We start from the raw sequence: 23,223 nt of genomic DNA, 5'->3' as shown, positions 1-23,223 counted from the left end.
TGAACGGGCATCCGTGCAGGGGGGCGACAGGGAGACTCCGGAGGGAAACTCTGCCCTGCTGGCCCTCTGAGACGGGGCAGGAGGGGCAACCTGGACATATCTTTGATCACAGAGAGTTGGATTCGGATGGATCTGACGCATTAAAAAAACACGTATCCCGAAACGTGGCGGCCCGTGTGATGCGCGTGACTCCTTTTCGGTCGGCCGGATTCGGCTTCACGGGAATCTGGGTGACCTGTGGAAATTGTAGTTGCCCTGGAATCCTGGAGTTGCAGTGGCCTCCCCCCCCCAAGAGGACATCTAGTCCAACCTCTGGGTTGGTGAGGGACCCAAATAGAAGTTTCTGCCCACCTGGGAAATGGGGGATGTGATCATTCAGGGGAAGTTTGAAAGAATCTCAGGTGAATGAACCATGGCCTTTAATCCGCTAACGCCACAGGTGGGGCTTGGCTGGCTGGGCCAGGGAGGGAGTTAGAGCCAGCCCCGGGAGGGGTGGGGCAGGGGGCATTCAGCATGGGAGTGCATGATGGGTTTAATAGTCTCAGCTTGTTTGATTTCCTGTGTTGCTGATGTGAGCCACCCAGGGATATTAATATAGGAGTTTCATTCATTCATTGATTCATTCAATTTTTTACTTTTAATGAGGTGAGTCAAGTTTTCACCAGATATGTGCCAATATGATACTTCCATTAAAAGTAAATCTTTGAGGAACTAAAGTGCCTCGGAGTCTTGCTTGCAATGGATTTATTACTTGGAACCCTGACACATTCATTCATTCAAATTCTTTCTCTTTCTTTTTCTTTCTTTCTTTCTTTTTCTTCTTTCTTTCTTTCTTCCTTCCTTTCTTTCTCTTTTCTTTTTTCTTTCTTTCTTTCTTTCTCTTTCTTTCTTCTTTTTCTCTTCCTTCCTTCCTTCCTTCCTTCCTTCCTTCCTTCTTCTCTTTCTCTCTTTCCTTTCATTTGATATGCCACCCATGTCAATAGCAGTAGCGCTTAGAGTTATATACTGCTTCACAGCCCACTCTAAGCGGTTTACAGAATCAGCCTTTTGCCCCCAACAATGTGGATCCTCTTTTTACCAACCTCGGAAGGAAGGTTGAGATTGGAAGGCTGAGTCCACCTAGAGCCGGTCAGGATCGAACGGCTGGCGGTCGGCAGTGAGTTAGCCTGCAATACTCCATTCTCACCACTGCGCCACCAGGGCACTTGCAAGAGAAAAGAAGGAAGGAAGAGAAAGAAAGAAAAGGAGAAAGAAAAAGGAGGGTGAAAGGAAGGAGAAGAAAGAAGAGGGAGAGCAAAGGAGAAAGGAAATAAGAGATGGAGGAAGCAGGAGAGAAAGAAAAAAAATGGAGAAAAGGAAGGGAAGGAAGGAGAGAGTAGAGGGATGGAAAGAAAAGGTAGAAAGAAAAGGGCGTGAAGGAAGGAGAGAGGGAGGGAAGGAGAGAAAGAGAGAGAATAGCACCTAGACTTATATATCGCTTTACAGCCCCCTCTAAGCAGTTTAAAGAGTCAGCATCTTGCCCCTAACAATCTGGGTCCTCATTTTACTGCTCTTAGAAGGACGGAAGACTGAGTCAACCTTGAAGTGGTGAGAATCGAACTGCTGGCAGTTGGCAGAATTAGCCTGCAATACCACATTCTAACCACTGCTCAATGTTGAACGATTCTCTGGGCGTCTTAAATCTTTTTAAATGATTATCTCAATTACGAAATCGGATGAATGAATGAACGAATGAAGGCACCTGACCGATAAAACACACCAATATTTTGCACGCTGCTTTGTCGCTGCATTCATAGGCAGGCTCGTAACTTGTGGAGTCCCCGGTTTTGGCTGTCACTTGTACACCCGCAATTGGAAGCCGCGTGCAGTTTGCCGAAGAGAGGCCTGGTCAGCAATTCCCACAGGATCACCTGGGCGCACAGAGCCCTGTTAACCTTGGCATGCTGGGGTTGGTCTTTCCAACTTGCTGAGGATTGTGGGGAGGATCCTGGCCCAACAACCTGGGGAATTCTGGGAAGTTTGCTTGCAGGAAGAGGATTTTGCCATTCTGCCAATCGAGTGGCTGTTTGCCCTGGGAGCACAGGTAGTCCTCGACTTAACGACCACAACTGAGCCCAAAATTTCTCTCGCCGAGTGAGACGCTTGTTCGGCGAGTATGGCCCCCGTTTTACGACCTGTCTTGCCGCCACTGTTAAGTGAATCACTGCAGTTGATCGGTTGGTAACCCGGTTGTTAAGTGAATCTGGCCTTCCCCGTTGACTTTGATTGGCAGAAGGTTGCAAGAGGGCAATCACCCGGGACATTGCAACCGTCATAAATGTGAATCAGGGACTGCCAAATTGGATCCCGTGATGGCGGGGAATGCCGCAATGGTCATAAGCCTGGGAAAAAACGCTCACAAGTACCCTTTTTTCCAGTGGCCGTTGGGTAACGTTGAACGGTCGCTAAATGAAACCATCATAAGTCGAGGACTACTGGCATTTCTCAACCTGACTGGGGGAATTCTGGGAGGTGAAGTCCACCCATCTTCAAACGGCTCGGGTTGAAAAACAATCTCCTAGAATATCCCACCTCCAGCGGTGGCCTCCGAGGGCCCAGGAGGCGACAGGCGAAGAGGAATGGAAGGACAACGATGTATGCCCGCAGTTGGCCACAAGTGTCCGTTTATTAAGCAAGAGTCGGAGTGGACGCCGGAAGGCGGCCCTTCCCCTTCTCTCGCAAGGCGCAGAATCGACCAGCGGCCCCGGGTCACAGTGGCACCTCGGCAGGTTGTTCCCCCTCGGGGAGTGGAGTCAGTTAAGGCAAAGCGTAAGAGCAGGAGGGAGGACGGGGAGTGGGCCGGCCGGGGTCGAAGACCTTCCCTGTCTTGCTGGACACCGGCCCGTCTTTGGCGAAGACCCGTAAGCGAAAGGAGGAGGAGGAGGAAGAGGAACGTAGAGGCACGGCGTCCTCCGGGAGGGCCAGGAGTCCTCGCAGGGCGTCATTCGGAAAGCTTTGGCACTCTCGGCGGAGTTGGGATGGAGGGGTGGGCACACGACCTGCCCGTCAGCCTAGATCTCCTGCAAGGACGGGCCGGGGTCGCTGTGCTCGCGCTTCACCCGGGGCTTCACCCGGGCTCCGGTTTCGTGCCCGAGGGTGCCGAAGGCGTCTGCGGGAAAGGAGAAAGATGGGCCCAGCCTTAGCCTGGGGTGGGGCTGGGAGGGGGAAGTCCCCAACGGGCTGGGCATTGCCTCCCCATGGAGGAAGGCCAGAAGGTCCGTACCTTTCTCGAGCACAGCTGGAGACAGGGAGGCGAGGTCGCTGAACTGGAAGAGAGAAGATGACGGAGGGTCAGTGGGGGCTCCCGAGAACAGGACGGGGGACGGGGACGGACCTCTCTCCCACCTCTGCCCTCTCCCTGCCAGGGGATGCATGCAACAACAGTAGCAACCTTTGGCTCTACAGCCCCAGGCAGCCAGGAGGCTGAAGGGAGGGGGTCTCTGGAGGGTCTGCCTGACCTGAGCAGGCCTCTCCCGGAAAGGGAGAAGGTCTTTCCAGTCTCTCCAGGGGGGGAGGTACTTTTAAACGGGAAGAGTCATCCAGCTGGCCGGCCCTCCGTGCGACAACTCTATATGGCCAACTCGTCACGGGACAACTGAACAATTCAATTTAATTCTTTTCCCTGCCTCCCTTCCCACTTAGCACTAGCCCTTAGACTTATATACCGCTTCACGGTGCTTTACAGCCCTCTCTAAGCGGTTTACAGAGTCAGCCTGTTGCCCCCAACAATCTAGGTCCTCCTTTTACTGATCTCGGAAGGAAGGACGGAAGGCTGAGTCAACCTGCTTTTGGCACATGATGGCACGATGGGCCCAGTAGGCCCATTTTTTGTTCTCCCCAGGCTTCGGAGCCTTCCTAGGAGCCTGGGGAGGGTGAAAACAGCCTTCCCCACCACCACCCCAGGCCCTCTGGGGCAGGAAACAGCCTGTTTCCCTACTTCCGGTGGTCCCAGAAGGCCCAAAAATCAGCTGGCCAGCACACACATGTGTGCCGGTGCTGAGCTCGCGTGCCCACCAATATGGCCCTGCATGCCACAGGTGGCACGCGTGCCATAGGTTCGCCATCATGGGTCTAGGGTCTCCTGCTCGAGCAGGGGGTTGGATTAGAAGACCTCCAGGGCCCCTTCCAAGTCTGTTGTTCTGTTATACACCCGGCAGGGCAGATGGGAAGCCGTACCCGGCGCTCACCTCTCCCATCACGGCGATGGGCGTTTCCCCCGTGGCTTCGGCCACCCGGTGCTCCACCAGGTAGAACATGTACTCGTCGTACAGGAGGCGGATCAGGTGGAAGGAGCCGAAACTGGCGGCGCTGCGCAAGGTGAGGTCGCGGATCACCATGGAGCTGGGGGGGGGAGGGGGAGAAAGGAAGGGATGTCCGGCAGCTCAGCCTGAGACCTGAGTGGGGAGACCCTTCCTGTCTTCGGAAGAGAAATCCATCTTTTCCTGCGCTGGGAAGGTGTTCTGAGCTAAGCTCCCTGAGAAAGCTTAAATCACACGCTTAGTCCCAAAAAACCCTCTTTTATTTCAACGGCTGTGAATTATGGTCATTCCAGCCCATAATAATTCACAAACATTCTGTGAAGAGTCCGACAGATGTCTGCCAGAGTCTTTCAAGGTAATGCTGAGAAGCGCCCACCTTTATCTCCCTTGAAACGCTCCCAGAGACCTAATTGCCAATTAGTTTTACAAGGCCAAACGGAGCACAGAGTCAAGTGGAGCTTCTCAGAGTTTGAACCAACCAGAACGAACAAAGTTGCTTCCTGCAAAGGCTCACGTCCGTTTGCTCCTCTCTTATGTCTTATGCGAGGGGCCAATCATCTCCAAGCCTTACTTCTGAGTGGCCCCTTTTGCTTCAGCTGCTCTTGCCTCCGGGCATCTCTGCGCATGCGTGCACTGGGAACAGACTCCCCCTTGTTCCTCTGCCTCTCTGATGTCTGACTCTGGAGGCAGCACATCACTCCCTGATGGCCCTGGCTCCCTCTCTGCCTCTGATGCAGAGCCCACGTCTGCGCCTTCCCCAGACTCCAGGACTGGCCCACATTCCTCTCCAACCTCCTCACTGTCCGAATCTGCTGCCAGCTCTGCTGGCCACTGGCAGACCACAACAGAAGGGCTCTTGGCAAAGCAAAGTGTGTGTGTGTGTTTGGGTGTGTGTGCGTATGTGTGCTGATAGAAGGGAATATTTGTAGGGTTGAACGGAGAGGTCCTTAGTGCTCCCTGAGCTAGGCTGTTTTCTTGGAGACGTTTTTTGACGGCATCAGTGTTAGAAGGGAGTGGGGTTTGTGGGGAGGAGGAGGAGAAAGAGGAGGAGGAGGAGGAGAACTGTGGCATCCTTGGTGCTCTCTGAGCTTGGTTGTTTCTTGCAGACGTTTCATTACCCAGCTAGGTAACCTCATCACTACAAGTAGTGCACTATCATATGTGTGTGGGTGTGTATAAAACTCGATGGCATAACAACCTGCTCTTCCAGGTAAGAGAATCCTCTCCAATGAGAAAGCGAGCAGATCAGACCGCAGTACCAGTCAGTTTCTCCATCCCTCGTGTTAGGAAATGGTCACTGCCTAACTAGTTGGCCAGGTAATATATAATCCAACATTGTATATTTGTATTGTGTAAATGTATTATGTTGCTGAGTCATTCTGCATCCTGATTGGATGAGCTCTGTAGCCAAGGTATTTAAGGAGAGCTTAATTGTGGTTAGTGTGTTCACTGCACCATATTTTTACCTGCTACTATGCTGTAACTCTTTTTGATCTCCCTAAATGGTCAATGTTTGATCATGGTTTATTTATTACTGTTTCCTGATATTTATTGAACTGTTTTTATATTGTTCCTGAATGCTCCTCGTATTTTGCTACAAACTGGTAAGAAGATTTTATATATCCCTGGATTGATCTTATATTGCACTTTATATGGCTGAGACTTGGATTGTTAAATGACTACGATTTCGCTTTACCCTCAAAGTAAAGTACTATAAAACCAGTTTGTCTGCATGTTATTCACAATTACTCTCAAACTGGTTTCCGTGCGTAAAACCTCTGATGGTACTCTGCTTCATGAACCACGACTCTGGTGGTGACACCACAATATCCTTAACCCCTCGGGCCCTCTGGTCCCGGAGGAGTGGGCAGTGAGGGGCGAGGCAGAGGGCTTACCTGTAGAAGGACCACTTCAGCAGAAACTGCCGGGCTGCCCGGGGGAAGCTGGCCGAGCCCTCGTGCGGCTTCAGCACCTGCGTCACCACCTCGTCCAGCCATCTCGCCCACTGGTCCAGGGAGCTTTGCTGCTGCAACGTCACCTTGAAATCCTGCTCCAGTTTTTGCACCAGGCCCTCTTCGCACTGGCAGACCCAGGAGGCTTGCTCCTGCCCCGGGGGGAGAGAGAGAGAGAGAGACCCAGAGAAGAGAAGGTTTGGAGCTCAGGGCTGAACTGTGGGGGTCCTCGGTTTCCTTGCAGGCGTTTTATGACCCCAGAAGGGAGGAGGAGGAAGAGGAGGAGGACGGGGAGATGGAGACGGAGGAGGGGGAGAAAGGGAAGAAGGAGAAGGAGGACAGTGGGGTCCTGGGTGCTCTCTGAGTTTGATGGTTTTCTTGCAGACATTTCATGACCCAATTAAGTAACATCATCAGTGCTAGAAGGAAGGGGGATTTCGCGGAGGAGGAGGAGGACGGGGAGATGGACACGGAGGAAGGTGAGAAAGGGAAGAAGGAGGACAATGGGGTCCTGGGTGGTCTCTGAGCTTGGTGGATTTCCTGCAGACTTTTTTTTCATTACCCAACTAGGTAGCATCATCAGTGCTAGAAGGGAGAGAGCTTGGCTTGCCAGTGTTGATGGGACATTGTTTTCTGCTTGATTGTTTGTCTGGTGTTAATCCCTGCTTATCTGGGTTCCTCTTTCGGTGGGGTCCTTGGTCCTCTCTGAGCTTGCAGACGTTTTATTACTCAACCAGTAATCATCATCACTTACCAGTGTTAATAGGGGGTGTTGATTTTCTCCTTGGTAAGCTACTGCACCTAAAGAAGGGAGCCCAACTCATATTCACTAGCACTGATGAAATTCCCTTGTTGGTTCATGAAACGTCTTCAAGAAAACCACCAAGCTCAGAGAGCACCAAGGACCCCAGAATTGTTTTCATCTCCTCCTCCTCCTCCTCCTCCTCCTTCTCCTCCCTTTCTTCTTCCACAAACTCCTACTCCCTTCTAGCACTGATGAAATTCCCTAGTTGGTTCATGAAACGTCTTCAAGAAAACCACCAAGCTCAGAGAGCACCAAGGGCCCACAGTCCTCCATTTCCTCCTCCTCCTCCTCCAAACCCCCCTTCCTTCTAGCGCTGATGATGTTACCTAGCTGGGTCAGGAAACGTCTGCAAAACAAAACCCAGCTCAGAGAGCACCGAGGACCCTTACTCTAATGTCAACATTCTAAGTATTTGTGGCAAACAAAACTCTTACGGTATCGCTTTCGGGCGGAAATGCCGGATTACAAGTCCCATCCAGCAGTGTGCCCGTGGCCACGAGGCACCCCTCCCTGCTCCCCCGCCCCTCCCAGGAGACCCCAAGACCTCAACTGACCTGGACGTTGGCAAAGTCCACCCGGTTGAGATCGCTGAGCATCTGGTTGATCTGCGAGGTGTTCTGGAGGACGGCCCGCGCGGCCTGGGCCAGGTGGTTCAGAGAGGTGTACCTGCGCAGGGTCTGGGCAAAGGCACTCACCACGCTCACCTGAGGGAAGAGAGAGCGTGAGGCTCCCCAGGTAGGGACCCCCAGGGCCCCGTTTTCAGCCCACAAGGGATTCCCCCACAAAGCCTCCCCTGGGTACTTATGGTACACCCGCCAGGATATCTCAAATTGACATTCTAAGACAGAAAATATATATATATATATATGAAATTTTCAACTGTGGGTGTTGCCGATTGGATAAATGTGTTGTTACAGAAACAGCTAGTGCATATTAAATATGGGGTGATTGATAAGACGAATAACTTCTCTCTCCTCTCCCCCTCCTTACTAATCCCCCTCCCTCCCACCCCATCTTGGAGTTAGGGCCGAGTATTTGGATTTTTAGAGTGTTTTATTCATGTTGCCCATGGGTTTTGTATAGTTTTATCTTTGTAAGCCACCCAGAGTTACCCTGTGGTCAAAATGGGTGGCCGATGATGTTTTATTTCACTGCCCTAAAAAGATGAGGCTGTTACTTGTCTTATTCTACTGGGCTAAAAAAGAATCAAAAGCCAATGTTTTTCTTCCTTTTTTCCCCTTTCCCCCCCACTTCTTCCCCTTCCCCCTTTCCTCCCCCATTGTCCACGTTCTTTTGCATTTTATATTTTGATGAACTTAATTTCCCCCCCCCTCTTTTAATGACTCTGTAATTCCCTGCATCGGGATGGAGTCAGGGGCGGCTGATTGGAACTGAGCGTTTACCAGCCAGAAGCCCTTCCTGACACCTATGCGGAGTTCACAGCACAGTCTTGATAAACTCAATGAAACTATTTAAATAGGGAAAGCAGCCAGGATAAATGGGAGCTACTCCTGAATCCCAAGAGCTTTCTGCTTGAATTGAATTAAAGGAAGGTAAGAAAAATCTTGCCAAAGGATCGGATCCAATGACAAGGGGCCCCCAGGAGACTAAGGAAGGGCCCAGGGAGCCCCTGAGAGATTTTAGCGAGGTGATCCAAGACTTGGAGCATATGGAAGAAAATGGGGGAGGGGGGACAGAAAGGGGCACCCATCAGAAGCCAGAGTGATCTTCTAATGATGCAACATGTGGCAGGACATCACTGGGCAAATGGCAGGATTATGTTATGCGTTTCCACGGAATCCCACAATGGATGCAGCAGATGCATTTTCACGATGATGTCAGAACCGGGCCTGGCATCAAGGCACCCCTTCAAGGAGAAAGTTTCACTTAGCACCAAAAAGACTGGCCAAAATGTTTAAAGATAAATCAACTAAATGCTGGAAATCCCAACAGACCCCGCGGGTCGTATTATCATATGTGGTGGACATGTGGGGAAGCATACAGATACTTGGCAAAAATTCGTATGTGGCTGGAGAAGATGACGCAACAACATATTGATTTAAAACCGGAATTGTTCCTGTTGGGGATTTTACCAGGAATTTATAGTAAAGAAACTGTACATTTGATTATTCATGTAACAACCGCAGCTAGAATTGTATTTGCACAAAATTGGAAAAGCGAAGAGATCCCTATAGATGAAAAAGCGAATAAGAAAACATCAGAATGTGCAGAAATGAACAGATTAACACTTGCAATTCAAGGAAAGGAAGAATCAGATTATTATAATATATGGGAGTTATTTTATCAATGGTTAGAGAATAAATATGAGAGCAATGTATTGTAAAAATAGATAAGTAAAGAAGAGAAATGTTAGGTTTATGTTATTTTATCAGTATTATTACTAGTTAGTATTAATATAAGAATGAGTGTAAGAAATGAATATGGTGGTAAATTTAATTGTTAGGAGACAAAGAATTTTATACTCAGATGACACAGTTTAATGTATGATGGAATGTTTGTATTAAAAGAAAATTTAAAAAAAGGAGGAAGAGGGGAACAACGAGGGCATTTTGAAGACTGCAGGAGTCAAACCCATCCACGGCTACAGGGAGTCCTTGACTTACAATCGCAATTGGGACCAAAATTTCCATTGTTAAGCAAGGCAGTTCTTAAGGGAGTCATGCCCAATTTTACCACCGTTTATACCGCCGTTGTTAAGCGAATCGTGCCATTGTTAAGAACAGAGAAAGAATAGAATAGAAATAACAGAATCAGAATCGAATAATATGAGTTGGAAGGGACCTTGGAGGTCTTCTAGTCCAGCCCCCTGCTTAGGCTCTGCGGGTCTCTATGCAGAGGGTGGGCAAAGAAATTGCAAGGCAGCAGGCACAGCATCTTGGGCACCATCCATGCCACCCTCTTGAAGTGCCGAGGGAAGAAGTGGGAGCCCCCTTTTCAAAGGGGGAAGAGAAACTGTAGGCTTGTGGGTCACAACTTTGTTAGTGGGGGGGAGGGGAGACTGCAGCGGTTCCCCCACCCCACCCCGAAGGCGGAGAGGGGTTCGGTCTTTGTCTCTGCTTGCTTACCTTGCTCTGGACCACGGCCTGCGGGAACTCGCTCATGGCGCTCATCAGCCAGCCCTCCAGGCTCTTGGCAAAGTTGCGGATGGCTTGGGTCAAGGTGCCTGCCGGGGAAGAGAACGGAGCGGCCTCAGCCGAGTCGGGGAGCTGGGGAGCCCCGACTGGAAGACATAAAGCTGCTTTTTTTCAAGAGGCAAGTGAACTTTCTGGTTTTTCTTTGAAGACGTTCCGCTTCTCATCCGAGGAGCTTCTTCAGCTCTGACTGGAATGGTGGGGAATGGGAGGATTGATACTCCTGGCAGACGGCTGCAAGGATCTTCAGCCAACACAACATACCTGCACACTTCCAACTCAGGAATACACTAAGGCAGAATTTGGTCCATCCTACAGATAAAACACCCAGATACAAACTGAGCAACGTGGTACATGCAGCACAATGCAGTGAGCCCTGTGCAGATCTGGACATTGGGGAAACAAAACAGCCACTTCACAAACGCATGGCACAACCTAGAAGAACAAACCCAACTGGACTAGATCCAGCAGTCCATCTGCATTTAAAAGACAAAAGCCGCTCTTTTGAAGACAGCAAGGTCCACATTTTGGACAGAGAGGACCGCTGGTTTGAAAGAGGAGTCAAAGAGGAGCCTTGGTGGTGCAGCAGACTAATGCAGACTGTTAAGTAACACCAGCTGCCTGCAATTACTGCAAGTTCAAATCTCACCAGGCTCAAGGTTGACTCAGCCTTCCATCCTTTCGAGGTAGGTAAAATGAGGACCCGGATTGTGGGGGCAATAAGCTGACTTTTACAGAGTCAGCCTCTTGCCCCCAACAATCCGGGTCCTCCTTTTACCCACCTCGGAAGGAAGGACGAAAGGCTGACTCAACCTTGAGCTGGTCAGGCTCAAACTGCTGGCTGTGGGCAGAGTTAGCCTGCAAAATTGCATTGTAATACTGCTCCAACATGATGCCACTTAATTAGGAAATACAGTATCTTCAGTGCTAGAAGAGAGGGGGGTTTGTGGAGTGGGGGGGAGGAAAAAAGGAGGAGGAGGGAGAGGAGAGGAGGAGGAGGAGGAGGATTGTGGGGTCCTTGGGGCTCACAGATGTTTCATGACTCAAGTAGGTGACAACATCAGAGTTAGAAGGGAGTGGAGTTTACTCTCTGTTTACATACAAATGGGTTGCCCTGTCAGTATAGGTACAGTAGAAGTACTGATTTCTTCTCTGTAGTTCCTAAAACAGACTATTTTCAGCAAGTCCAAAATACACTAGAGAATTGTGTAAGACTCAGACAAACCAGCCATCAACAGGCACAGAGAGATAAACAGCATGTACACACCGTTCAAAAAGCTAAAATGGAAACCACAAGACCGAAAGGCGAATTCTGGGAGTTGGAAGCTCACCCGTTTTAAAGTAGGTGAGACTGAGAAACTGTGCCAGGGCAAGAATCTGTATTTCGTTAACCCCGGGGAAGGGTGGCGATCCAGCCTTGGTCTAAACTCCTCCCCATCAAAAGAGAACCCACTACTGCCCAAAGCAGTATTTTTCCACTGATGAATGCTGCTTTCTCCTCCCCCCTCCCCGCACCTTGGCTTGTTATTTAAACCCAGTTTCTTCTCCTACCCTCGGGAACAACCCTGTGGTTTTTCAAGCTGGCGAGAACCTCACTCTCTCCAACCGATGCCCTGTGGCCCAATCCCTTAAAGAACGGGAAGCTTAAAAAAAAGGCCGCCAAGGATTTACGGAGAGGGAATATATGACTGAAAAGTTGACGATGGAGGAGTCTGAGCCGAATGGGGGAGGGGAAGAGGGATGATGGTTTCGTGCAGAGCCTGGTAGAGAAAAGCTTTGTAAAGGAACCCCCCCCTCCGCCGGTCTCTTTTACGCACCAGGAACAGGCCGGAGAACATCCGGGATCAGAATCTCCACCAGGGTTTGGTACAAGAGGTGGTCGCAGCTCCGCATCCAGGCCAGGATGGGCTCGTGTTTGCAGAGGGCGATCAGCTGGTGTCTCGGGAGGATGGCTTCGTAGGACTCTTCGCTGCAAAGGGAAAGCGGGAGAGCCTTTCGGTAAGAGCATCCGGGCTGCCCCTCTTCCTAAAAACCCGTCCAAGGACTCGTCTCTGCATTCGGGGCCAGCGCTTCCGAGGGCAGAGTGGAAATACAGGTGGACCTCGCCTTACGACCGCTCGCTCAGCGACCCTTTGAAATGACAACAGCACTGGAAATTAAGTGACTTATGAGCGTTTTTCACACTCACGGCCGTGGCAGCATCCCCGTGGTCAGGTGGTAAAAATTATTATTTCCATTCGTTATTATCTTTTATTTCTTTTATATTGTGGTTTTGGTGCCCTGTAAGCCGCCTTGAGTTGTCATGTACAAGTAGGGGGCAAAATAAAATAATAATAATAAAACAAAATAATAAAATAAAAATAAAGCTAATATAATATAATATAATATAATATAATATAATATAATATAATATAATATAATATAATATAATATAATATAATATAATATAATATAATATAATATAATATAATGTAATGTAATGTAATATAATAATGTAATTAATATAAGTATAGTATTAAATTAAATTAAATTAAATTAAATTAAATTAAATTCAATTCAATTCAATTCAATTCAATTAAGACGCTTGGCAACTGGCACGTATTTATGACGGTCGCCGTGGCCTGGGGTCAAGTGATTCCCCTTTCATGACTTTCTGGCAAGCAAAGCCAGGTTCACTTAACAACCATGTTACTAACTTAACAGCTGCAGCAAGAAAAGTTGTTCAACGGGGCAAAAACTCACTGAGCCACTCTCTTGCACAGCGGTAGAAAGTTTGGGCTGGCTTGTGGCCATGCGTCGAGGGCCGCCTTCATTCATTTTGAGCCCAAGCGTCAGGGGAGGTGGAGAGGCCACCTGACCATGGCATTACCTGGCAGCTCCGGCGGCGGCAGCACCCGTCCGGCTGGGGAGAGATTCGGAATTCCAGAAGGAATGCCAGAGTTTCTCGAGGAACGGCAGCTGGAGGCTCATCACCACTTCGACGTTGGCCTGCAGGGACAGACGCCTCCCATTAGATCTGCTTCCAGCGGGACAGGCAGAGGTGCTCCTGTGGTCGCCACGTGGTTGCCCCAACAGTTAAGCAATCGTGGGATGGCTCCCAGGCAGGTCCCCTTCAAACCTGGCCCCTTCCGAGGGGGGGGGGGGAAAGGACGTGAGAATCACCTCACAATGCCGGCGGTAGAAGAGCTGCAGAGCCTGGAGGTCACGTGATTCCATCCCTTCCTGCAGGTGGACGCTTTCCGGATTCAGAACTGGGAATTCAGGCAGGACATGAGTGATGTCTGCGGGACAAGAAAAAAAAAATAAAAATTGGGAGATTTGTTTTATGTACCGTTGCCGTTATCAGGATCAGCACGATTGTAAGTTTCACTGAATGTGGCTAAATTTTGTTCTGCTGCCGCGGAGTCTAACTGCCCACTGGTGATCTACTGCAAATCACAATATATATTACGACCACAAATTTCCGTGGTTAATACTTTGTGCCCCATTTTATGACCTTGCCACTGCTGTTCAGGGAATCGCCGCGGCTGTGAAGTTTTAAGTCTCAAGTCTTTTAAGTTAAGTGAATCCGGCTTCCCCGTTGACTTTGCTTGTTGGAAGGTCACGACCCTGGGGCACTGCGACCGTCATATGAGTCAGGATCTAAATTTTAATCACGTGGCTACGGGGAGGTGACAACGGTTGTAAGTGCGAAAACCGGTCGTACGTCACTTTTTTCAGTGCTGTCATAACTTCAAACGGTCACTAAATGAATGGTTGCAAGCGGAGGGCTCTCTGAACTTCAAAGCACTGCACGAATCTGGGTTTGAGGCGCTGGCTTTGAGCCTGGGGTTGAAATTTATTTATATAATAAATTTATACACCATCCGTCTCCCAGGGACCTCCCTAATCTGCCCTTTTCACACCTTCGGGGTAGGCTTCCTGTTTTCCCACTCCCCCACCTCCCCAAATGTTTCTTCCAAAGTTACTGGGTTTGTCATCCGTCGGCTCGGACATTAAGTAGGGGGGCAAGTAAATTTAATCATTAAATCAAAAGAAGATAAAATCTTAAGCGTTTAGGGTTCTGTAAAACACACTTTATTGAAACTGTAAGAGACATATGACACAGTACTGTTAAAAAATGCTTATTGTTATGTAAATTGGAAAAATGGAAAATATTTTTTTTTAAAAAAAAATCTGCACTTTATTGAAAGAGACTGCCGGAAAAAAGCAGCACAGATTGGGATACGGAAACTTTTCTCACCGATGAATTGCTGGTGATGTTGACACTGGGCAGCTACGGACTCTTCGGGGGTGGTGTGGGGGGAGCTGATGCCCCCCCCTTCAGATGCCCCATCCAACTTCTGGGAAGGTCGGTACCTGCAGAACGAGAAGGGGGAAGAGAAGAAGCTTTTACCTTGAGAAGAAGCTGCGGAGGCTTTGAAGGAAGGAAGGAAGGAAGAAGAAGAGAATAACTGATGTGGAAGGGACCTTGGAGGTCTTCTAGTCCAACCCCCTGCTTAGGCAGAAAATCCTATACCATTTCAGACAAAGAGTTATCCAATCTCTTCTTAAAAATGGGCCTGGTGGCTCAGCAGACTGATAGCATTGTGATTAACATCTGCTGCTTGCAATTACTGCAAGTTCGAATCTCTCCAGGCTCAAGGTTGACTCAGCCTTCCATCCTTTCTAAGGTAGGTAAATTGAGGACCCAGTTTGTGGGGGCAATAAGCTGACTTTGTATAAATATATACAAAAAGTATGAAGGCTATTGCTTAACGCCTTATAAGCCGCCCTGAGTCTCCGGAGAAGAGCAGCATATAAATCAAATAAAAAAATAAAATAAATAAATAAATAAATAAATAAAATTCCAGTGTTCACAACTTCTGGTGGCAAGCTGTTCCACTGGTTAATTGTTCTGTCAGGAAATTTCTCCTTATTTCTAGATTGGATTTCCCTTTGATAAACTTCCATCTGTTACTTCTTGTCCTGCCCTCGGGTGCTTCGGAAAGTAGGTTGATCTGTGTGTGTGTGTGTGTGTTTGTGTGTGGTGGTAGGTGGTAGGTGGTGGGAACAGCTGGTCAGCTGGGACTTCTGGAAACTCCCAATTTCCTCGAGGGACTCTGGCCATTCAGGCTGGAGTGATGTGGCTTGTAGTTGCACACCAACTTCACATTATATTTTGAGGAAGCCACCTTAAAACCTGTGCAATGAATTCTCCTTTGGGGTGTGTATGTGTGTGTGTCTTCTTCCGCCCCGATTTGAAAGGCCTTCTGTCATGCCAGGCAGTTCCATGAGGACTAGCAACATGAGGTTGCAACGTGCCACTAAGGGCCGGGGGGGCTCCTACCTCTGCTTCTGGTGGGCCGGCTGCTGCCTCATGGCCATGTACTGGGCATCTTCCTGCAAGCGGTTCAGGGGCGACTCCGGCTTGAGACGGATCCCGTAGTAGTGATACTTGGAGTTCCCCCTGCGGAGGATAATGGGCAGTGGGTTATTTCCAAGAACGGGGTGGGTGGGGGGCAGCCGCCATCCTAAGAATGGGTTTTGGGGGGGTTTAGGGGAGGGGGCTCTGCAAATCCCCCCATGGAGACCCCTGACTCTCACGGCCCTCTGCAGCTTCTCACCCTTTGGCAGGGGGTCCTCGACTTATGACCCTCCATTTAGTGACCGTTCGAAGTTACCACTGAAAAAAGTGACTTTGACGGCTGATTTTTCGCTCTTATGACCGGGGCAGCATCTCCCCCCCACCTCCCCAAATCGTGGTCATGCGATCAAAATTCAGGAACTTGGCAACTGGCTCGTTACTGTGTTTCCCCCAAAATAAGACCCTGTCTTATATTTTTTTTTAGCCACCAAAAAAGGCACCAGGACTTATTTTCGGAGAGGGGAGGGGGGAAATGTCGTTCACTGATTCACCTCACTCGCCCGTGTTGTCCCCGGCCTCCTTTTTGCTGTCGGAGAGGGGTCTTCAGGAACTTCTTCAACTAGCAAGGCTTTCCTGAAGGTTTCTGCAGCCGATAACAGAACTCTGGATCGATCCGGAGCTCTGTTATCGGCTACAGAAGCCTTTGAGAAAGGCTTGCCGGCTGCAGACGAAATGGGCCGAGGTGTGCGAGGCTGCAACTTTCCGAAGGTAAGTTGTAGGGCAGCTCCATCCCCACCCTAGCTTCATTTTTACCAGGGGTGAAATGTAAAATTTGTTACTACCGGTTCTGTGGGCATGGCTTGGTGGTGGTTGGGGGGGGTAATTTTAAAAACCATTTTTTCTACAACCTCTTCGGCCGCGTGATCATCTGAGGCTTTTTTTTTTAACTTTTAAAAGCATTTTTTTCTACAAATTTAAGAGATTGCAGGAAAAAATGCTTTTAGAAGCCTCTGACGATCAGGCAAGTCAGCTGGGATCGCCAGAGGCTTTTAAAGGCATTTTTTTCCTACAACCTCTTCGGCTGAAGAAGTTGTAGAAAAATTGCTTTTAAAAGCCTCTGACGATCCCAGCTGAGCCGCGTGATCATCAGAGGCTTTTTTTTTTTTTACTTTTAAAAGCATTTTTTTCTACAACTTTAAGAGATTGCAGGAAAAAATGCTTTTAGAAGCCTCTGACGATCAGGCAAGTCAGCTGGGATCACCAGAGGCTTTTAAAGGATTTTTTTTTTCCTACAACCTCTTCGGCCGAAGAGGTTGTAGAAAAATTGCTTTTAAAAGCCTCTGACGATCCCAGCTGAGCTGCGCGATCATCAGAGGCTTTTTTTTTTTTTAACTTTTAAAAGCATTTTTTCGGCCGAAGAAAAATGCTTTTAAAAGTAAAAAAAAAAAGCCTCTGATGATCGCGTGGCTCAGCTGGGCATGCGGGGGGGGGGGGCAGGGATTTTTGCTATCGGTTCTCTGAACCACCTGCTCCCATCGCTACTGGATCAGGTGATCCGAGAGCATTTCATCCCTGATTTTTGCCTGTGTACCCTGGAGTTGACATGTAAAAATTGAGCTAGGACGTACTTTTGGAGTAGGTCATATTTTCGGGGAAACATGGTATTTATTACTGTTGTGGTTATTGTTGTTGTTGTTGTTGTTGTTATTATTATTATTATTATTATTAAATTGATTTGCTGCCTGTTTCAGCAAATAAGTCTGCTTTTATTCTGATAGGCTGCTCACTGCCATAAAAGCCCAAATTTTTTTTAAAAAGGAAGTTTAACAAAGCGTTGGCAGCGTCCTGGGAATCACCGGATCACTGTTTGCGATCTCCCCGGCCACGACGTCCGGAAAAGGAAAGTCAATGGAGGGGGTGGGGAGGCGGGGAAGCCAGATTCCCCTAACGACCAAACGATTCACTTAACAACAATCCCTGATTCGCTTAAGAACCGTGGACACAAAGGTCGCAAAACGATGGGGGCGCGGCTCACTTAGCAACACTTGCTTAGGAAGGGAGATTTTGGCCTCGGCTGTTGTCGTAAGTCGAGGACTACGTGGTGTCGGGTCGAAAAGATCTTGGAGGTCATCTCGTTGGGACGGATGTGACTCCTCATTACCCTCTTCGTCCTTGAGGGGGCGCTATGACGCCATGCCCAGTTCTGATGTCATCGTGCGAACGACACGGTGATGCCCACGAGGGTTTAGGAGACCCTCCCCCCCACCTCCCTTGCCCTTCGTTTCCCCACAATTCCCTGCAGCAAAGGACGGGAAATTCTTCTCGGAAAGCAGCCCCCATGGTGTAGAAAAAGGGGAAAAAAATGGCTGGCACAGTAGCCGAAAGGACCCTGAATGCCATGTATAGAAGGGACACCCCCCGCCCCCTGTCTGGCCCTCCTGAATCCGGGGAGCCTTTCTAGGCTCGGAGTTGCTGGACATCCGGGGAGGGAAGGGGGGTGGTAAGATGGCAGCTGCCGAAGGGGCAAGAGTTTCCCCCAGGAAGTGGACCCCCAAATATCCAGGGTCTCTTCCCAGCCCTCAACCCTTGCCAGACCGGAATGGAACCACTCCTGTGGCCACCTTGCCATGACCACCTCTCCACGGCCAACTCGCCGCGGGACAATTTAACAAATCAATGATTTAAAATGAAGAAACGAAATATTTGAATCGTCGTCGTTCACATTTGATTTGGTCCCTCCTTTGGCATCCGGAGTCTATTCCACCGTTTCTTCGAAGTTACTGTAATTCTTGTCCCGTAGCGAGCTGCCCCGTGGCGAGGTGGTCGTGGCGAATGGCCCCGGACCCCTTGCAGACCTGGTGCCCAGCCGACGCGTCCTCAGGCCCATGAAGACCGAGCGGATCAGCTTCCCGAAAGAGGCTGCGTTGACCGGATCCAGCTTGTGTTCCTGGCAGTGGCGCAGGTAATGATTGTAGAGGGAGCTGCGGGGCAGGCTCACCCCTTCCGCCGTTTCGTAGTTGTCCAGCAGCCACTGCAGCTGCTCGGAGGAAGGGGAGATGGAGGGGGGGGAAGATGAGACGAGACGAGAAAAGGGAAGAGAAGAGAGAAGAGAAAAGAGAAAAGAGAAAGGAGAAAGAGAAGAGAAAGAGAAAAGAGAAGAGGAGAGAGAAGAGAAAAGGGAAAGGAGAAAGAGAAGAGAAGAGAAAGAGAAAAGAGAAGAGGAGAGAAAAAGAAGAGAAGAGAAAAGAGGAGAGAAATAGAAAAGAGGAGAGAAAAGAAGAGAAAAGAAAAGAAAAGAGAAGAAGAGGAGAGAAAGAGAAAGGAGAGGAGAGAAAAAGAAAAAGAGAAGAGGACAAGAGGAAGAGGAAAAGGAGAGGAGAGAAGTAGAATAGAAATAGAAGAGAAGAAGAATAGAAAGAGAAAGAGAAGAGAAGAGAAGAGAAAGAGAAAAGAGAAGAGGAGAGAAAAAGAAGAGAAGAGAAAAGAGAAGAGAAGAGAAATAGAAAAGAGGAGAGAAAAGAAGAGAAAAGAGAAGAAAAGAAAAGAAGAAGAGGAGAGAAAGAGAAGAGAAAAGAGAAGAAGAGAAAGAGAAAGGAGAGGAGAGAAAAAGAAAAAGAGAAGAGGACAAGAGGAAGAGGAAAAGGAGACGAGAGAAGTAGAATAGAAAGAGAAGAGAAGAAGAATAGAAAGAGAAAGAGAAGTAGAAGAGAAGAGAAGAAGAAGAAGAAGAGAAAGAGAAAGAGAAAGAGAAAGAGAAAGAGAAGGCCGGATCAGAGGCTGCGACCACCCCAAGGAGGACCTGACCAAGTCTGGACATATCCAGTCTCCTGGGGATGGGGGTGGGGGTGGGTTGTCACCTTCTGGGATCCCCTGATCTACCGGAAGCCCCTCTTTCCCCCCCCCTCTGCCCCCTCCCCCCAGCACCTGTGCCCCCACCCGGGGGCCCCTACAGCAAGACAATGGCTGGAAATGTCCACCTGGAACCATGGTGGCGCAGTGGACAGAATACAGTACAGGTAGTCCTCGACTTACAACAGCTCATTTAGTGACCGTTCAAAGTTACAACGGCAGTGAAAATTGGGACTTATGAACATTGCTCAGTTACAACTTTTGTGGCACCCCCTGTGGTCAGGCGATCAAAAGTCAGACGTTTGGCATGGGACTCACACTTACGACCGTCGCAGCGTCACGGGGGGGGTGTCACGTGATCCTCTTCTGTGACTTTCTGACAGTCAAGGAGGAAAGCCAGATTCGCTTAACGACCGGGTGACTAACTTATCAATTGCGGTGATTCAGTTAATAAATAACTGGGGCAAGAAAGGTCATAAAATAGAGCAAAGCTCACTTAGCAAGTGTCTCACTTAGCAACAGAAACTTTGGGTTCAATCGTGGCCGTAAGTCGAGAACTACCTATACTGCAAGCAAACTCTGCATTCCGACTGCCAGCGGTTCGACCCTGACTGGCGCAATGTTAACCCAGCCTTCCGAGGTCAATAAAATGAGGAGCCAGATTGGGGGGCGGGGGAGGGCAAGATTCCGACTCCACGGAGCAACTCCAACCTTTTCCCCTTGGCGGCCTGGCCCGCTGCAGGTGGGGTGTGCGTGAGTGGCAGGCGTACACGCACCCGACCTCTGCTCACACGAGTGTTTTGCGCACAAGTGCAAGGGCCCACCGCTCGCGCGAGTTGAGCTTCGTGTGCATGTGATCACCCATCGCTTTGGTGTCCCGATTTGAAACAGAGCCCGGTAGAGGGTCGCGACCCGGTGGGCTGTGGACCCCTGCCATGGAGGACCTGATGTCCCCCTGCCCAGTGCATCCCACCAACCCATCCGAGGCCAGGCCCGAGGAGCTGAGCCTCAGAGGCGAAGGGAAGGGGAAGCCAAGCGCAAGGCAGAGAAAGAGGCAGGGGTCTCCAGGTGAGAAAAAGAGAAGGGCGGAAGGGAGGGGCTCCTGAGTAGGGAGGGGTGTGTGCGTTAGAAGCCAAGAGCGCTTGGGGGCTTCTCTCCAGCTTGGTGCCAAGACCAACAGAGGCAGGACAGGTGGTCACGGGTGACTCGCTACCCTACGTTTCTAATGGGGAGGGGGGAGGGGGAAGGCATCGGAATGGAGGGGAGGCTGGGATGTGACTGGAAGCCTGAGACGGACACAACCCCTCAAGCTCATCGGCTGGGGAAGTCCGAGGTAGACGGAACGTTCCCGAAACAAAGAAGTTGCCAATGATTACGGACAAGGGGAGGTCCAAGGAGGAAAAAGGTAAAACTTTCCTATATTTGCCTGCGGAGATTTTCCGTCATCCGGGTCATGGTTGTTCCAAAGGTGTTATTTCCCCTCCCCCCCCCCGATTCCCCCAAAGAGGCAACTGGACTTTCTGTTTTTTCCTTTGAAGAAATTTCGCTTCTCCTCCAAGAAGCTTCTTCACTTCTGACTGGACTGGTGGTGGGATGGAAGGATTTATACTCCTTGCAGACAAAGCTGGTCATTTGCATCCTTTTTAGAGAGTCGTTGAGGATGCTCAAAGGTTTATCTGTGTCCTCAGGGTCACCTGAGGGGTGCAAATGGGTTTGGAGCCTTCTTGGAACTGCTGAAAGGACTGTGTTGTAGACTGGAGATTGGAGATGTCGTATCCTTTCCCCTGTTCAACTAGATGCCCTCTTTGACCCCTCTTTTAAACCAGCGGTCCTCTCTGTCCAAAATGTGGACTTTGCCATCTTCAAAAGAGCGGCCTTTGTCTTTTAAATGCAGATGGACTGCTGAATCTAGTCCAGTTGGGTTTGTTCTCCTAGGTTGCGCCACGCGTTTGTGAAATGGCTGTTTTGTTTCCCCAATATACAGATCTGCATAGGGCTCACTGTACTGCATACACCATGTTGCTCCGTTTGTGTCTGGGTGTTTTATCCTTGGGATAGACATCATCTATCTCCAGTCTACAACGCAGTCTTTTCAGCAGTTCCAAGAATGGCTCCACAACCCATTTGCACCACTCAGGTGACCCTGAGAACACAGACAAACCTCCAAGCGGCCTCAATGCCTCTCTAAAAAGGATGCAAATGACCAGCTTTGTCTGCAACCACCCCAACCCTGGATGACGCTTCTCCTCTCTGGGGACCAAGGCAGGGGAGGGAGGGAGGGAGGGAGGGATGGAGGGGGAGGGCAATCAAAACTTACATGGCTGTTCAGCAGGGTGCTTTTGTGCGACGTAATGCCTTCGTTTTTTTGGAGGTTCTCAATGGCCATTTCGAGCTACCCAAAGGAAGCCGGCCGGAAAGAGAAAGAGGGGAAAAAAGGAAGAAAAAGGCAAATCAGACACGGGGCATCGGCTCAGCTTCCGCCAATGCCATGCCCTCTGGGTCTTTCCCCCCCCCCCGGGAAAAACAGGCCAAAGCGAAACTATGGAAGGCAGGAGAGGGTTAGTGCGGCAGAGACACGAAAGGGGACTGCCTAGGACGGCATGCGGAAGAAGCCACACGGCACAGCAGCGAACGCAAAGGGCCGGGCAACGGAGGGCAGGGGAAGGATGGCATCTGCTCGCCACTTGCGCAGAGGGCCACGTTTCTAGCCCTCCGTGACTTCCAAAAAGGTGAAAGTCGAGCTTGACTCGTGGGATTTTATTGGCATCTAGATTTCTGTGCTTCTCTCGGCGACGCAACAGAAGGGGCTCCCCACGGCTCTGTCGCCACTCTGGTTTAGCCGACAGATCTGGGATGTCTCCCTTGAGCTTGGTGGTTTTCTCTGGAGCAGGGACGGGCGACTATGGCTCCTTTACAGTGTGTGGGTTTCAACTCCCAGAATTCCTGAGCCGACCGTGCTGGCTCAGGAATTCTGGGAGTAGAAGTCCGCAGGTCGTTAAAAAGGTCAAAATTGCTCACCCCTGCTCCGGAGGAAGCGCTAAACTCTAAACCAGTTTGAATAAAGGACGTCCCCCCCAGTTGGAATGTGCAATTGGGAAGGTGGGCCTCCCCCCTCTTGAAGTCCCTCCCCCCCGTGCCCAGTTGGGACACAGCACCCTTGGCCCCTTGACTTACCGTGGCCGGAGAGGAACGGGACGTGTGCGACAAAGTGTGCCGGGCGTTCTCCATCCCGCCATGGATGAGATAGGTGCCGGAGCTGGTGACGATCTGGCTGGTGCCCGCGCTGTCCAGGGCAAGGCCCACCATGCTGTGGGAGGGGATGGTGGTGGGGGAGGAAGCCCCCGGGCTCACCTGAGCGCTGCCCCCTTGCGGCTCAAAGTAGGCCGTGGCGCTGCCTGGAGCGTAAATCTGGGCCTCGGTGTTGTAGGTATAGGTGGCGCGTCTGTCGAGAAGGAAAAGAGAGAAGGGGAGGGAGGAGAGGGGCTCCCTTAGCCTGCAGAACTGACGGACGCTTGAATCAAGGCTGCTGAAATCCCAAGAGAGGCATGGAACAAAAATTATAAATTAACCAGAGCCGCGACCTATAAGGACAATCAATACAAAATGCTCCACAGGTGGTACCTAGCACCTGCCAGATTAGCTAAAATGTTCCTCAATATGCACCCCAACTGTTGGAAATGCGGCCATGGTCAGGGCACCTTCTTTCATATGTGGTGGACATGCCCCGAAGTGAACAGATACTGAATAAAATATGAAAGAATAAAATTGGGAGTTGGATACAAGAAATAATTGGAGAAGACATAGAATTGACGCCCCAAAA

General features: G+C 49.9%; 2 protein-coding genes across 6 annotated transcripts in view; one reads left to right on the top strand and one right to left on the bottom strand.

The window, feature by feature from the left end:
• Positions 1–168, top strand: part of PRR22 (proline rich 22) — a 6,030-nt gene extending 5,862 nt beyond the window's left edge. For both annotated transcript variants that reach the window (XM_034407370.3, XM_087893029.1), the window contains exon 3: positions 1–168. This exon is cut by the window's left edge and continues 1,081 nt beyond it. In XM_034407370.3, the coding sequence (XP_034263261.3) occupies positions 1–70 (70 nt within the window). In that variant the 3' untranslated portion in view covers positions 71–168.
• Positions 169–2,635: 2,467 nt separating this feature from the next.
• Positions 2,636–23,223, bottom strand: part of RFX2 (regulatory factor X2) — a 59,266-nt gene continuing 38,678 nt past the window's right edge. For 3 of the 4 annotated variants that reach the window (XM_087892949.1, XM_087892893.1, XM_060684585.2), the window contains 14 exons: positions 22,578–22,845; positions 21,721–21,795; positions 18,410–18,591; positions 15,537–15,656; positions 14,451–14,566; positions 13,370–13,488; positions 13,077–13,195; positions 12,025–12,176; positions 10,142–10,239; positions 7,610–7,759; positions 6,194–6,402; positions 4,227–4,380; positions 3,263–3,305; positions 2,636–3,148 (listed from right to left, as the gene is read on the bottom strand). In XM_087892949.1, the coding sequence (XP_087749075.1) occupies positions 3,051–3,148; positions 3,263–3,305; positions 4,227–4,380; positions 6,194–6,402; positions 7,610–7,759; positions 10,142–10,239; positions 12,025–12,176; positions 13,077–13,195; positions 13,370–13,488; positions 14,451–14,566; positions 15,537–15,656; positions 18,410–18,591; positions 21,721–21,795; positions 22,578–22,845 (1,903 nt within the window). In that variant the 3' untranslated portion in view covers positions 2,636–3,050. The remainder of the gene's footprint in view (positions 3,149–3,262; positions 3,306–4,226; positions 4,381–6,193; positions 6,403–7,609; positions 7,760–10,141; positions 10,240–12,024; positions 12,177–13,076; positions 13,196–13,369; positions 13,489–14,450; positions 14,567–15,536; positions 15,657–18,409; positions 18,592–21,720; positions 21,796–22,577; positions 22,846–23,223) is intronic. The other variant, XM_087892859.1, reaches the window with a different exon arrangement.

The sequence above is a fragment of the Pantherophis guttatus genome, chromosome 1 (assembly GCF_059756535.1).
Source record: "Pantherophis guttatus breed Tessera chromosome 1, ASM5975653v1, whole genome shotgun sequence".
NCBI classification, from domain to species: Eukaryota; Metazoa; Chordata; class Lepidosauria; order Squamata; family Colubridae; genus Pantherophis; species Pantherophis guttatus.
The sequence above is the reverse complement of the archived record's forward strand: the minus strand, read 5'-3'. Positions and strand labels throughout refer to the sequence as shown.